Source organism: Megalops cyprinoides, chromosome 6, assembly GCF_013368585.1.
Source record: "Megalops cyprinoides isolate fMegCyp1 chromosome 6, fMegCyp1.pri, whole genome shotgun sequence".
Classification (NCBI taxonomy): Eukaryota; Metazoa; Chordata; class Actinopteri; order Elopiformes; family Megalopidae; genus Megalops; species Megalops cyprinoides.
The window spans coordinates 11,976,609-11,992,487 of NC_050588.1; the positions used below are offsets into that span (position 1 = coordinate 11,976,609).

Consider the following 15,879-nt stretch of genomic DNA (forward strand, 5'->3'; position numbering starts at 1 on the left):
ATAATACGCAACTGTAGTATTTCCCACAGATTGGCACAGAGTGCGAAAGATTGGTCCTGAATTTGTTGCGTCGCGTTTTGGCGAAAGCAAAGATTTTCTATTACTTTTACTGGTGTCCTTTGAACAGCAAATATTTCTTTGCTCTTTTGGTCTTGCAGCAAAACATCAACTTCGACAGGGCAATAAAACCCCGCACCAGCACCATCACTTGTATTGTCTCAGCAGTCTTAAAGTTTCGTTGCACCGCCAGGCTTTCCTTTGTCCTTGCCGTGCCCTTTCATTTCGGCGCAGCCTTGACATTAAGATCCATTCATATTGGGTATTACAGCCAGCGCCACGCGTTTCGCTTCTATCCACTTTGGTTACGAGGTGATCGGGTTACTTTTCGTAATTTATTTTCTTATTATCTAATCGCGATGAATTTTGTTGTGCTTTTGTCTACATGTTCACGTCTGATTTAAGTACATAGGTTTCATATGGGTATGTTCGAGTCTTCGTTGTATTCTTTTGAATATGACATTACTGTGGTGAGTAAACGTCATGTATGCAGCAAATCCCTGTTTTCGTCAATGAGCTACATTTATCAGAAGACCGTCATCCAATTGCACTGCACTACGTAACTCGCTCTGTGTATAACTCAGTTATATACAAAAACTTAATGTTGACTAACCTAATTTAAGCCTACAGAGAATTAATAATAAGTAAAATTGCTCCCCTTCCTTCTCGACATCTTCAGCACAATAAGGATATGCTTCAAATTAACTAGTTTGTTGTCGTTTTGTTGCACGTACATCTTGGGAACGAGCTTTTGAGTCACAGTTAAAGAGAAATGACTGAGGTGCTACAACCATTACCGACTGGAATCATCACTGGGATATGCGTATGTCTAAAGAGCATTATATGCAGAGGTCTATATTTTTCTGATCTAATGACGTTTTAATAAGATAACCATGCAGACCATATGTAGCATTTATGATATTACCACAAATGATTACTTAATATTCCAATCCGTGTTTCTAGCATGAAGACCCAACCATGAATATGTAGGCCTAATTCTTATAATTCATTGACGCATTAATGAACATACGTTAATTGGAATGCACTCATAGATAATGGATTAATTGTTTCTCCCCCTGAAGCAAAACCCGAATGGCTGCAACTAAATTGCCATTATTAAAACGCGATAATGATCTCCACAAGCTCGAACCCAGTTTGATGCGCACTCTGAAATCACGACCTTTTCCTTGCTGGAAGGCAGGTCATGAAAATCATTAAAAACAAAACACCCACAAAAAACTCTGATGCAAAAACAGTTATTCCCACGTGATGGGAGGGACACGGACAAAACGCGCGTCCGCGACTGACAACACGTGTTTAATATAGCTGTGTTTCGGGAAGCTATGCAATTTGCTCACCTTACGTTTCATTAACTTTAAATGCTAAGACGGCGAAAGCCGACCCAGCAAGTTCAGAATAAAATACAAAATATAAATGTTTCCTCATGAATTATAGTGTAAATTCTTATCACTTGGACAAATCGATTTAAAATAAACTAGTCTGCCTCATGTATTTAAACGGTAGGCAGCATGATGCGATATATGTTTAGCTTAATTATAATTTCATATCACAGTCAATTTTGCAATTTATTCAAAAGAATATATCTTGATGTAAGCTGACCAACACTTGTCGAAATGGGAAAAATAAGTATCAGTGTGTCAATAGTGCACATAGCAGGCGCAATGACCAATACATCTTATTAAATAAACTAAAATAGCATAGAATATTGGACACTGAGCAACGTGCAAAATGACCAGCGCAGCAAAGTCAAAACTGTCAGTAACCTCCGAACCACTGCGCGGCGCTGACAATTCAGAGAAGCTTATTCCATGTCTCTTCAGCGAACACTGTGAGGGGGCGGGGTCGAAAGGGTGTAAACATGGCGGCGGCCTTGGGGGAAGATGAAATAGACAACGATGATTATTATTCTCTCCTTAACGTCAGGAGGGAGGTAAGATAATAATGAAACCCATTGCATACTTTGGTGTGGATCGGATTTTTTTTGAATTCGTGATTTGTTTGAGGGAGACACCACTGACTGCCGCAATCCTAGCCTGCCAAATAGATGACCCTCGCTTATCATTCAGAGTCGGCTCATTGAATAATGCTGCGTTGCGTTTTTGGTGCATCGTGGACTTGGACTTTTTCTGCTTTATTCTGAGTTTGTGCAAAGTGTTTAGCTAAAGCTGTCAGCATCTGGCGAGCTGATTGATAGAGAGCATGGTGCTGTCGCCCACGTGTTAGCTCCTCGTTTAGTTCACAGGTTTCAGCATCCAATTAAAGATGGCTAGCCACTAGCAAGCAGCTGCCTTAGCAAATGTGTGCTGCGCAACCAGAATCAGTTACAGGAGTTCTGATGCACACCGCGATCAAGCTCTGCAGTACTTTATTTGCAGAGCCACTTTGGTCTATTTGCAAGATAGCTCACGTTAGCAACGCTGCTCCGGAGAGCGTGCACATTAGCTAATGATAGCGTGATAGCTTCGTGTATTTTGCCATAAACGAAAAGACATCAAAGTCGTTGAAAATGCTGTTTATTTGGATTTTTTTCAGAGCATTGAAATATGACGATAAATGTCTGGCCACGTGTCTATACTGTTCTGTCGCCTGGTGTAGCTTATGCAATGGCCCGCATGTTCTTGCTCACGTTGCACACTTCACAATGAAGTTAATAGTCGACGGCTGGGACGGACAAGTGGCATAATTTAGCAACTACCGGCATTTCTTCTTCAGATATTATCAATAATATTATCAATATTCTGTCCTTAGGCCACACAGGAGGAGCTGAAGGCGTCCTACCGTCGGCTGTGCATGCTCTATCACCCTGACAAGCACAGGGATCCAGAGCTGAAGAGGCAGGCGGAACAGCTGTTTAACCTGGTGCACCAGGCTTATGAAGGTACCATATTCTGGTGTGCATTCAGTACTCTGCAAATATCCTGTTCATGACCATCAGCTCAGAGCACATCCCGGGCAGATGAATTGGCCTGCATGTCGTCAGGATGGGCTGACACAGGCGATTACGTTATGTCACCCGCGTAATGTAAAGATAAGTGGATCTGTGCTGCTCCGGCGCTAAACTGATGTCCAAAGTCAAGCAGACAGTTCTGCTCAGCGTTTCGTAGAGGTGCTGAAGGAGGGCAAAGTCCGGATCCAGATTTAGTGTACCACTCAATCTTGAGATCTGGACTTTAGCTTCTGCCAGTGCTATGGGAAACCAGTATGAGCAGTTCTGATGTAGCTGTTGTTTAGAGGACGAGAAAGATGGCTTGCTTGTGCATTTGTTCATTTTTGTTGGGTCCGTTACTAGTTTCCAGCTGTTTTCTTGTGCTGTTGACATTTAAGCTTTTGTGATGTTACGTTACGTTCGTCTAGCAGATGCTCTTATCCAGAGCGATTTCTAGCACAATAGAACACAAGCATATCCATTTAGTTCAATGAGCAACAGTGTCAGACCAGGCCAACAACACTCACAGACTATTGAGTGTAAGCCTGACACTATTCAAGCCTCACCACAAGTTAATTAGTGCAACCTGACCAGACAGCCTAGATGTTGTTGTTTCGTCCATCGCTAACCATGTACATTCAGTTTCTTGTTTTCCCCCTGTCAAGCTGAATCATTTGGTGGTCTGTTAAATTAAGTGGTGTATGGTAAAGTACTGGCTTGGATGCCTTTAATGTCATCAATATTGCTCTTCCTTGCTGCTCTGTAACTGCTGTCGGTCTTGATTTATCTGTCTATAGTCCTCAGAGATCCCCAGTCCAGGGCCATCTATGACATTTATGGAAGGAGGGGGCTGGAGGTGGAGGGATGGGAGGTAAGCGCACTGATCCTGGGTCAGCCTCAGGCCTTTCTTGATAGATGAACGTCTGGGACTTCAACAAAAACAAATACGACAAGAAGAATAATGAGGTAGTGTGGTTCTTTTCCAAGAGAACCTTGTTGATGAGACCTGAGCCAAAAGACATGGCATAATGTCTTAAGCATTTCCTTTTTTGGGCTGCAGTCAGAGTGCAAAAATACACCCCTCACCGCAGCTGTGGTATTGTGCACATTGGGTAGGGTGGTATGGAAGCGGAGCCATGCGCCCCACAGAAGCATGATGTGGACTCAGACCATAGACGGTCAGTCACTAGATCAGGACAGGTGTTTGTTTAGTTCCAGTGGACTGTTATCTAGTGTGGAATGGACTCAGACACAGGGCTTTGCCGTAGCTCCCCAGTGTTCTAGGATTGCATTTACTTTTACCATTGCTAGTGAATAGCTGACAAGCTCACCATGGCTTCCTGGTTGCCGTACAGTCACCTCCAAGGAGCAGAGCAGTCCCTGTAGTTAGGGTTCGGTGATGACGGCAGCCATTGTGCCGTGCGTTTGCAGGTGGTGGAGAGGAAGAAGACGCCGGCGGAGATCCGCGAGGAGTTCGAGCGCCTGCAGAGGGAGAGAGAGGAGAGGAGGCTTCAGCAGAGAACCAACCCCAAGGTGACCGCCTTGCCCCCAGGCCTTCCCTCCATCACCCCCACATACTCCCACTCTTCCCCTCTCTCCCCTCGGCTGACTGTCTTTGATCCGTGGGTTTCTGCAGGGGATGATCAGCGTGGGCGTGGATGCCACTGACCTCTTTGACCGTTATGAAGAGGACTATGAGGACATGCCTGGGGGAGGCTTTCCACAGATTGAAATCAACAAGATGCACATATCGCAGTCCATAGAGGTACAGGTTCAGCACAATGCCAGGCACATTGACATACTGCCAAAGGGATCCATGGAGAGATTACAATATGGAGTACCCTATATTTAGGATAAAGTATGTATGTCCTAGAGCATGAAGAGCTACCAGACTCTTTCAGTAATAAAGGTACATTACTGATTGATTGGGAGTGAGTAATTCCTTTACATTTATAGACTGAAATTCACAGCTATTAATTCACACAGAGTAAAAAATGGATCAAACTGATGATGAAGAGGATAAGGGTTTATAGGAACGATCAAAGTGATAGCGCTTTCCTGGCAGCTGAAGATGAGAGTGATTGTGTGCAGTGCGTTGTATGGGACAGGGCAAGGTGGCAGCAAGTGAATGTGTCGTCGTCCCTCTCCCCAGGCCCCACTGACCACCAAGGACACGGCCGTCCTCTCTGGGTCCCTCTCCACGCATAACGGCAACGGAGGAGGCAGCATCAACGTGGCCCTGCGCCGCGTGACCTCCGCCAAGGGCTGGGGCGAGGTGAGGACCACACACACACACAGACATGCACATGCATGGGTATACATGCACTTGCACACAGGCACATGCAGACATGCGTAGATGGACCCACCTGCACACAGATGCATGCACGTGTGCACGTGCACTCACACCTACATCAATGCACTTGCATGCTCAGCATGTTTCCACGCCCCGCACAAATCCATATCCATGGCAACATTTGACCGCTGCTAGCATTTGTAGGGAAAGGCAAAAGTAATCTCACCCTGTGTTTCTGTACTGTCACAGCAGGGTTACTGTTCTGCACTGTGTCACTGTACCGTTTTTATGAGCAGTGGGATGATATTAACCTGTAATCATCATTTTCATTTTGAAAATAGGACAAAATGACCTGTACTTATGACAACTGCCGTGTGGAAAAAGTTTGCAATGGCACATAATAGGGACATATATGCAAACACAGCACAGCTGATCTTTGCTGTGTGTGTGTGTGTGTGTGTGTGTGTGTGTGTGTGTGTGTGTGTGTGTGTGTGTGTGTGGGGTGAAATATAGCTCTGGTCTCAGCTGTGTGTATGTGTGTATATCTGCACAGGTGGAGTTTGGTGCGGGGGACACACAAGGGCCCCTCTTCGGGATGAAGCTCTTCCGTAACGTGACACCACGCTTGTGAGTTCCACAGCTGAGGGGGGAGGGGGAGGGAGAGGGGGAGGGGTAGTGAACCATACACACCATCTATGTGCACTCACTTTGACTCAACACATGTTTCTCAATTGTCAGAGTTAAACATTTGCAGTGCTATTTGGGTCACTCCACACCAGCTCAGTCAGCGAAGGAGACATTTGCTGCCACTTGCCGGCTTTTCTTGAGAATTTTACTCAAGGCCCACTAACACCAAGAAAGTAAGCTATTCATCCAGAACAAAAAAAAAACTGCTCACTTCTACCAGCAAGAGAGAGGATTTTTCATAAAGCCTGTGACTTGAATTTCACAAGCTGGCAGGCTTCAAAAGTCATGGGGTGTAACCTGACAAGCGCTGGTGACAGGAACGCCCGTAGGAGTCTCTCACTGTTGCAGGGTCAGGAGCTGCCCCTCCATCACGAGTGCCAGGGCTGTCATGTGGTGCTTTTTTCACCCGCTTGTAATTTCTTCATTGGCCCAAATGGTTGCCAGTTTTGGCATAAAGCCCTAAAGCTGAGGAGTGAACATGCACGCTGTACCCAAATATTTTGCTAACAGCATAGTTAGAAAAAGTCATCAGCCTAAACTTGCACATCTAGTTAACTGATGGGAGCAGTTGGGAGCAGTTAAGTTGGGGTAAACTGGTGGAGCTGAAACTAGCATATGGTGATGGCCCTGTCCTGCTTTCAGGCATGTCTCTCAGCCAGGGCTAGGTGTTTATCCTTACTGTTAGCCCAGTTTCTTGCTTCCCCTCTTCCTCCTCCTGCTGTTCCTCCTCCTCCTCCTCCTCAGGGCTCAGTCAACGATGCCTCCCAACAGGTGAAAAATGGCACCGGTTCTGATCTCCCGGGCACAGCATAAGCTTTAGCCGAAACACACGTGGGTTCAGTCCTGTCAGGGAATAACTCTGCATTTGCTGTTGGAAGAAAGAAAGCCATTTGTGGTCACATTAAAACGTCGGCCCATATTAGATATGCCTCCCACAGTGCTGTAGGCTGGGGTTGTGCCGCTACTGCTCAGACTCAGATTTTTTTCGGGGGCCTCTTCTCCCTGAGCACAGAAACATGGTGCTTTGTTTTGAAAGTCTTTTTTCCATTGGCTCTGTGACCCTGTGAAGGTCAGATAGGAGTGAGATGGAGCTTCTCAGAGGTCGGAGGGATGTACTTTCTTTGCAGGTGTACACTTGCACCTGTGCCAGCACTGTTACAACATTCTGTTTTACCAACCATGAGCTCCTCTTTGTGTAAAAGCCCGAAAGTAATATGTTAGACATAAGTTGAAAAGCAAATCAAACTGATTCTTTGTGTGTGTGTGTGTGTGTGTGTGTGTGTATGTGTGCATGCGTGTGTTTTCATGTATCTTCCAGCTTTGTGACCGCGCAGTGCGGGATGCAGTTCTCCTCGCGTGGCGTGCGGCCCGGCGTTACCACGGTGCTAGCGCGGCACCTGGACAAGAACACCATGGGCTACCTGCAGTGGCGCTGGGGCACCCAGTCAGCCATGAACACCAGCATCGTGCGGGACACCAAGACCAGCCACTTCACTTTCGCCCTGCAGGTCAGCTACCTGCCAGTCACTGCAGATGCAGCCAACTCGCACCTAAATCAATCCGTGTACACATCTATATCTAAATTTATATACATACGAAATAAGTAAAATACATTGAGGTCTCACAACCCTTACCATGTTCTGCTCCTTTCTGCCTGCAGCTGGGAATCCCTCACTCCTTTATGATGATGAGCTACCAGTACAAGTTCCAGGATGAGGACCAGACCAAGATCAAGGGCTCCGTCAAGTACGTACCCACCAGCCTCCATCCTCTGGGCTCCTGCGGCCCAATGAAGATGCCCGCCGGCGCCCCCTTGGTGCCGCTGTTGATCCTCTGTGCCTCTGTGCCCCCCGCTTGCAGGTCGGGTTTCTTCGGCACGGTGGTGGAGTATGGCGCGGAGCGGAAGATCAGCCGGCACAGCGTGCTTGGGGCGACCGTCAGCATAGGGGTCCCGCAGGGGGTCTCCCTCAAAATCAAGTGAGTGGCCCCTGGGATGATCAGACCCCCCCCCCCCCCCCCCCCAATAGCCAATCAGCAGCTCATTTCTGTTTTTTATTTTTGTTATTTTTCCCCAAAGTGACTAATTGTACTTTGCAGCGTGACCATTTTCCCTGCTGAGATAGAATAATGGTGCTCTAATTTCCAAATATCTGTGCAATTAAAAAAAAATTATCTAACCAGTGTCACAGAGGCTCAAAAGGCTCCTATGGCAGTAAATCTTTGCATTGTGTTGAAAGTCAGGAGACTAAAGACAAACCCTTATCTCAAATGACATGTAGTGCTTAGCTTTATCACCGTGCTTGCTACGGAGACAATATAATGATTTGCTAGAATCTCATAATAAGGAGCCCATTTTATCTGATGTCCTGTTAAAATGCTCTGTGCTCAGTTCAGGGTTTCTTGTTTTAACCTCTTTTGTTTAGGGTAACCTGCATTAAATTGATTGAACCCGTTTCATTCTGAGGGAGAAAAGTTTTACCTGTCTTCACTATGTAGTTTTATGTGGACTCTGTGGCTGTTCTTGTGCTCTGTTTTAATGTTGTAGAGCAGTAGTGTGTAGGATAGTGATAGATAAGAGCACAGCATTCTGTTGAGAGCCTTACATTTACACGGTTTATAAGCCCAGTGAAGATTTATGTGAAACCAAGTCCACTGATAACTGAGGAACCAGCCCAACAGGGTATAACTGACGTTAAACAGGAGAAAAATGGAAAAATACCTCATCGAGGAGCAGCGTGAGATAAGGAAAGTGTCCTGAGGAATCGCACAGGGGTCCACCTCACCAACTTCTAGATAAGAAGTAAATTATTTATTTATTATAATATTCATTACAATCTTTTTAAAAATAATATAATCGCAGTAACTGCAAAGAACACCTGTAAGCTGCTCAGCTAAAATTCACACTACCAAACTCGCTTTTTTATCCAAATGTGCATCACAAACACCAGGCCAAACAGCTGGGCAGAAGAAACTGCTTCTTGGGCATTCAGACTTGGTGGGAGGGCTGATTCTGATTAGCTGCATGAATTTGTTATATCTGTGAAAAGACTTCCCAGTTGTGCCCCGGTATTGATGCTGTGGTTAATGTGCGTCTCTGGGGTGCAGGCTGAACCGGGCCAGTCAGACGTACTTCTTCCCCATCCACCTGACGGACCAGCTCCTGCCCAGCGCAGTCTTCTACGCCACCGTGGGCCCGCTGGTCGTCTACCTGGCCATCCAGCGGCTCATCATCGTTCCCTACGTGCGCGCACAGAAGGAGCAGTAAGAAGCCCTTGCCTGTCTGTCTGTCACTCGCTCACACATTGAGACTCTCACTGTTTCACTCACTCACTCATTCAACCACCCGCTCACTCACTCAACCTCTCGCTCACTGACTCACTCACTCACTCACTCAACCACTCGCTCACACATTGAGACTCTCACTGTTTCACTCACTCACTCATTCAACCACTCACTCACTCAACCACTCGCTCACTCGCTCACTCACTCACTCACTCACTCACTCACTCAACCACTCGCTCACACATTGAGACTCTCACTGTTTCACTCACTCACTCATTCAACCACTCTCACTCTTACTCAGATGTTCACTCACTCACTCAACCACTCACTCATTCTTACTCAGATGTTCACTCACTCACTCAACCACTCACTCATTCTTACTCAGATGTTCACTCACTCGCTCAGTCTCTTGGCTGGGTTGGATTTTACAGCTTATAGCAAAGGGGTATTAATGCTATAAAAATGCAATTCTATTGCAATATCAAAGTTAAGTTACCCGAATTTCCCCCAAGCGTTCATGGATAGTCATAAAGAAGCAGAGAGCAAAGTAAGAGTTGCACTGAAATGGTATAAGAGCAGCAAAGTGCTTATTGGTCTCGGCAATACTGAGATTGTCTGGAGGGAGGCTGTCCATCTGGTGGCCTCTGTACTGTCTATCTCCGGGCTCTCAGTCTGGTTGTTTACATACAGAGTCAGTTGGTCTCTGACTGTACAGTCAGACTCACCATGCAGTCTTTAACAGTATCAGGTTAGCTGTAGCATATAGCACATTCAGTCGAGTGGAGTAAACAGTCATTTTAGTGATGGTGTGCAGTGGTCAGTGCGGTGGACACTACACAGTCAGTTTTATGGTAGTTTCTAGTCAGTGGGCTGATCTCAGTACAGTCTCTGACAGTGTCCATCCCCGCCCTTCCCTCGCTCTGCTCAGGGACCTGGAGAAGCAGCGGGAGAGCCTGGCCTCGGACATCGCCCAGAAGAAGCAGGAGGCGGAGACCGCTGTGAGTCTGAGTGCATCTCTTTCTTTCTGCCTGCATCACAAAGGTCACGCAGACCGCGTGAGATGAACGTGGTTGGGAGAGCAGCGGTTGCATCACAGCAGCAGGGGAGCAAGGCTGACCTGTCTGGCCTCCATTGGGAAGATGAATGCGCTTTCTGGCAGCTGGTGGAAGCAGGGGTCCGTGATGTCACTGCCTTTCTCTCCCTCCTTGCAGGTCCTGCTGATGCAGGAGTCCGTGCGCAGGATCATTGAAGCAGAGGAGTCGAAAATGGGTGAGGAGAATTTACCTAGCTACAAACCTCCTTGTGTTGTAGTATCCGGTTATAGATATATAATGATACCTGATTCATGTCTGTATGTCAGTACAAAAGCAGCAATATAGCTGTATCAGTGTTGCATTTGAAAATTGATCTATACCATAGATTTAAAAAATAATAATATAAATATTATATATTTAATTATATATAATTATTATATTATTATTATATTATATTATATAATATAATAATAATATAAGTTATTATTATATATAATATAAGTAAATATTAATATATAGATAAAACAGGAGTATATATTTAATTTGTTTTTTATTTATTTTTATTTATATTAATGCAGCAATTTGTATTTAACTGGAGTACTCGTGACAATGCTACTCCGATAATTTATTGTTTATCTTTTAACAAGGAGTATTATTTCAATGGTATATAATGAACTGATGATGGACTCTCATGAATCTGTCTGCTCAGGTCTGATCATCCTGAATGCCTGGTATGGCAAATTTGTGACTGACAACAGCAGGCGGCACGAGAGGGCGAAGGTCATCGACGTGACGGTGCCCCTGCAGTGCCTGGTGAAGGACTCCAAGCTCATTCTCACAGAGGCCTCTAAGGTAACGCTCAGCACAGCACCATCGGCCATACAAGCACACTAGGGGGCTAGGAGGAGTCCATCTACTAAGCCCTAGGAGGAAACGGGACAGAGCATTCTCCGGCGCTCTTTAAAATGCTTAGACACTCACAGCCCTGGAGTGGCAGGTTTTGTTTCAATCAAGGCAGTTGTTAGTTGAATGAGGTCAAAAGCACTTGGCAGGAATGAAAGCCTGATGCTGTTTGCTAGTAAACAGTTAACATGAGGCTAACTTTAACAATAACATTGGCCAGTTCTTTAGTGGGAGCTACTATTTTTATAAGTACTGGACAGGGATGTATTTAAATGTGGCAGGTCAGTCTTGACCGTTGAAGGCCACCATCGCTGATTGGAACAGTCGAATGCCCTGCAGAACAAACACAAATGCCTGGAATTCAGCCTCTGTGACGATCTTCGCTGTCAAGGCAGTGCCAGTGCAGGGAGACGGTTTTGGCTGACTTACTGGAGATTGCTGAAGGCACGTGAGACTGATGTGTGACTCCACCCCTCACAGGCGGGCCTTCCGGGATTCTACGACCCCTGCGTCGGCGAGGAGAAGAGCCTGAAGCTGCTGTACCAGTTCCGTGGTGTGATGCACCAGGTCCTGTCCGGTGACACGGAACCACTCAGGATACCGAAACAATGTGAGTCCCCCTCCAGTCCCCCTCTAAGTCTTCCCTCCTCTTACAGGAGATACAGTGCAGACATCAGCTTTAATATGATGTGGGGTATCGTGTCATTTAAAATCAATTTGATGTGATACTATGTTTTCGGATTGTGGTGCACTTCAGTACTATCAGTACTAGTTATTAAGCACAAAAATGCAGTCAGTGTGCAAAGTCTTGCTGTCAGTTGCAAAGAACTGATTATGTGTGACATATTCATTAGTTTGAAATTGCCTGAATGTATGTTGAAAAGGGGAAGCGAGAAGTGAAAATATTTGTGTTGCGTCTATAGAATATGCAGAAAAGTTCACTGCATCTGAATCGGTTAGATTTGTGTCAGCGTAGGGCTTCGCACTAATACAGACTGAGACGCGTTGTATGAACTCATGCAGATGATGTGAGTCTGATGAAATATAACACTCGGGTCCCTCATGAACACGCTGTTTTCTCTCATTGTGCAGCACACAGGATAGACGCTGAAACTTAGGAGCCGCCTCTCCACCTGGCCAGAACGGACAGGGCGATGGACAGACAGACAGACACACACAATGCAGACAGAGAAGGACGGGGACGGGCGTTTGTGGTCACGAGACCAGGAGGCCGTCCCCCTCCGAGTGACCTTTTTTATCTTATGTATCATACTATACTTTGTGTTACAGTTGTGGTGTGTGTCTGATGCTGTGATTTTATGAAGTTGCGAGGAGGGTTCAGGGGTTGTGTAAACCTGAAAGTGTGTGTGTGTGTGTGTGTGTGTGTGTGCGCGCGCGCGCGTATACTCGAGTCTGTGTTTTTGTTCCGTATGAGTGCGTGCGAGTGTGTGGACGTGTCAGGTTTTTGTCTCTGTCCCTCCTCGTGAACGGTGCAACCCGTCTCCCTCTTCAAAGGTCAGCCAGCCTTACACACAGCCAGATTGGCCTGCTGCTGCAGGACAATGCATGACCTCTAGTCCCGTAGCGTGCTCTGTGTCCCATCATGCACTGCATGCACCGTAACCCAAGGACGTACCGGACTGTGCAGTGCCTCTCTCTAACCCTGTGCTGAAGACCGGGTTTTTAATTTCCAGTGAGTGATTGCCACATCGTATACACTTTGTGTATAGAAACTTGGCCATGCTGCTTAAACACTAATGACAGTGGCACAGGAAAGGTGGGGGGAACCCCACCCCTGCATTGTCTTCTCAGTGCCCTTGAATATTAACAAACAAAAATTCCATTGTGAATTGTAAGTGATTTAGCTAGTTTATTTGGCCAGATATGGTGGCCCTAGACACCCCTTTTTGACTTGAGAAACATTTTTGTGATGTGATGGCAGCAGTATTTCAGTGGCTTAGTAGCCTTTTGCTTGGGACATTATTGGTCCTCTTTAGGCTGCAGCACAGGAATACCCCCCCTCCCCCTCCCCAAAAAAAAAAACCAACATGACACAGCCTCATGTACTGAGATATTCTTCAAGTGAGGCTATGGCCTCCTGGTATGTTTTGCCCCCAGCAATCAACCTGGGATCACCCCCACCCAGCCGTAACCCTGTCTCTAACCTTTACGTGAATAGAATCCTCAAACTGATCTGGAGTCAGCACTTGGCTAGAAGAATCTTGACCTCTGTTATCCTGCCAGCCTCCTTTCTACCAATCGTCCCCCTCTTTTGGCTGTGCTCTGCTGCCCCCCTGTGGTGGTGCTGCACAATCCCAGGAGCATCTGTCTCTGGGGCAGCCAGCTGAGTGGAGGTGCCCCGCACTGAGGCAGAGGAAGAGCCGCAGCCAGCAGCGCTCCGTTACGTCCATCTGTTGGTGCTCCCAGCTGTGCTGCTGCTGCTGCTGCTGCACCAGGACTATGGCCAGTAAAACACACTGTGAAAGTCATCCACTGTCATCCACAGAACCGGGTCAGTCTAGCCTGACAACGTGCTTTAAAAAGCGGGCAACTGATTTAGGGCTTGATACATTTTTAAGTGTCCTCTGTGTTGCAGTTGTTCTTACCTTCCCCTTCCCAAATTCAGTCGAGAGAATCTACTGCGGTCATTATCGCAGTTTCCAAGCTGCTTCTGTGAAAGTCACAGAGGAAGTGGAAAGATAAAGAAACAAGCTGCGATGCCTTTATAACCAAGGAAGTCTGTACACGCCTCTCAGTGTATGATGAACTGTTATTAATGAGACACTGCATAGGAGATACAAGTATGTTAACGGTAGCAAGCCACTCATTTGTCTCTCTTTTCTTTAAAGTTAGCCAAATTATCTCTGTACATGTCCAGTCCTTTCACATTTGAAGGAGGAGGAGCTTGGACCAAGACGCGGTTAGTATTTGGAGAAAGTTGCAGCAACGGTAGAGTATTTTTGTAACTCCACACACCTGCGCAGTTCTGTCAGGGACCACTCGGGACGAAACCTGTTCCACGGACATCAGCTCAAACAGCTGCTTTCCCCTCACCTCGGAAAGAGGAGCAAAGCCCTCAGGAGAGGGGTCAGCAGCCACCAAGCATTAAATAAGTTTAGTCTGTCCAGCTGCAACTGTCCATAGTTTCCGATCCACTGTCGAACCCACGTGCCACATCACCATTTCATACGGAAGAGCCAGCGTTTTATTATTCCTCAGCTACCTCTGTTACACAGAGGTGCATCCCGAGTTCACGTTTAATGAGACCTAGTGGGTAATACCATATAATGTTCCTTATTCTGTTACTGTGAAAGTGCCGTTTGACTTGAACTGTAGTGAACATTAAAAAGAAACTAGTCTTCTATTAACCGTACTGTGCGTGTCCACTCTGGGCTCAGGTGGGGGGAGACCGACTAGAGCAGGAGCATTTCTGAGGTGGCCTGAATGCGGCATAGTGGGCTCTGTTGAGGACTTGGATCCAATTTATTTAAAAGAAAAAATGAATTGAGCAGATGGGTGTTGCAAAAGGTCCCCCAGAGAGTCTCCTACAAGTAATTACAGGGAAATAAAGTGTTGCTTTTATTTTGAAATCCCATTGCCCAACATCCGTTATCATGTGCTGTGCACCGAGGCTAACGTCCTTATTTACTGCGCTGGCCCAGGAGGAAAGCGGGGCACGAGATGCAGTAGACAGTATAGCCGAACACATGATGATTGGGCGGCTGGATTGAGAAAGTGGTTGTCGATTTTAGCCATTACACCGGGCATTATCGCCCGTATTCTTCGTGAAGACTTACATGGGATCTCTAGTGGGCAACGGTGAGCAGGGAGTTTGGATTATCTCATCTGAAAAGACTTGTTGAGTTCACATCAACAAGTCTTTATTCTGGTTCATGGTTTCCAGTGTTTTAATTGTATTTATTCCAATTCACAGTGATGTTCTCCGTGCATCCGTTTTTCAAATGTGCTCATTGTAGTTAGCCATTCCATTTGACTCAAGCACCCTTCTTCAGACTGTCCAATCAAATTGCGGTCTCCTTCGAATTCCCCCACCCCAGAGTCACGTACCTGCTTGTGAGTAGAACTGACCTCTGCAAATGTATATGTATGAAATCAATTGGCTGGTGTTAAATGATTTTTAAAAATTAAAAGGATGGAACAACTACCGTTTTCAGTCGTTTCTTTACGTATCATAGAATTAAAATGAAATGAAACACTTCATAAGTGCCCAAATACTGTTAAGTGTACACATTTACCCTTTTCACACCATGAATCTCATGTTATGGTATTTTTGGATGTAGTTACATCTTTTTTTAATGTTTGAACTAGACCTTTTGTGATGAATTTCCCGTACGTTAAATCTACATCTTGTAAAACACCCTAATTTTATTTAAATGAAAGTGTATTCGATTATTACCTTCAGTTTACAACAAAATCTCTGTTGGCCTCCTGGCACTTGACCTTTAACTTTCTTATTATTGTGCAGCACAGGGTCTGCATAAGATACTCCCAAAGGGCTCCAACACCCAGAGACCTATTCATACTGCAGGCATAGTTTTGCTAACAGCATGTTTCAGAGAAAGGGCAGAGCACAGAATAAATTCATTATTGATTTATGAAAATGAATTCAAGATAAAACACATCTTTTTCACACAAGCACACACATTAAGCTAGTA

General features: G+C 45.8%; 1 protein-coding gene across 1 annotated transcript; it reads left to right on the forward strand.

Moving 5' to 3' along the window:
- Window positions 1-1,925: 1,925 nt before the first annotated feature.
- Window positions 1,926-12,403, forward strand: LOC118779981 (dnaJ homolog subfamily C member 11). The gene is made up of 16 exons (XM_036532351.1): window positions 1,926-2,008; window positions 2,827-2,956; window positions 3,802-3,875; window positions 4,436-4,537; window positions 4,641-4,769; window positions 5,157-5,279; window positions 5,851-5,924; window positions 7,303-7,492; window positions 7,645-7,730; window positions 7,845-7,961; window positions 9,090-9,245; window positions 10,195-10,264; window positions 10,478-10,535; window positions 11,010-11,152; window positions 11,684-11,813; window positions 12,296-12,403. Exons 1-16 carry the CDS (start codon window positions 1,937-1,939, stop codon window positions 12,319-12,321), a joined length of 1,680 nt encoding a protein of 559 aa, XP_036388244.1. The 5' UTR covers window positions 1,926-1,936; the 3' UTR covers window positions 12,322-12,403.
- Window positions 12,404-15,879: the final 3,476 nt, after the last annotated feature.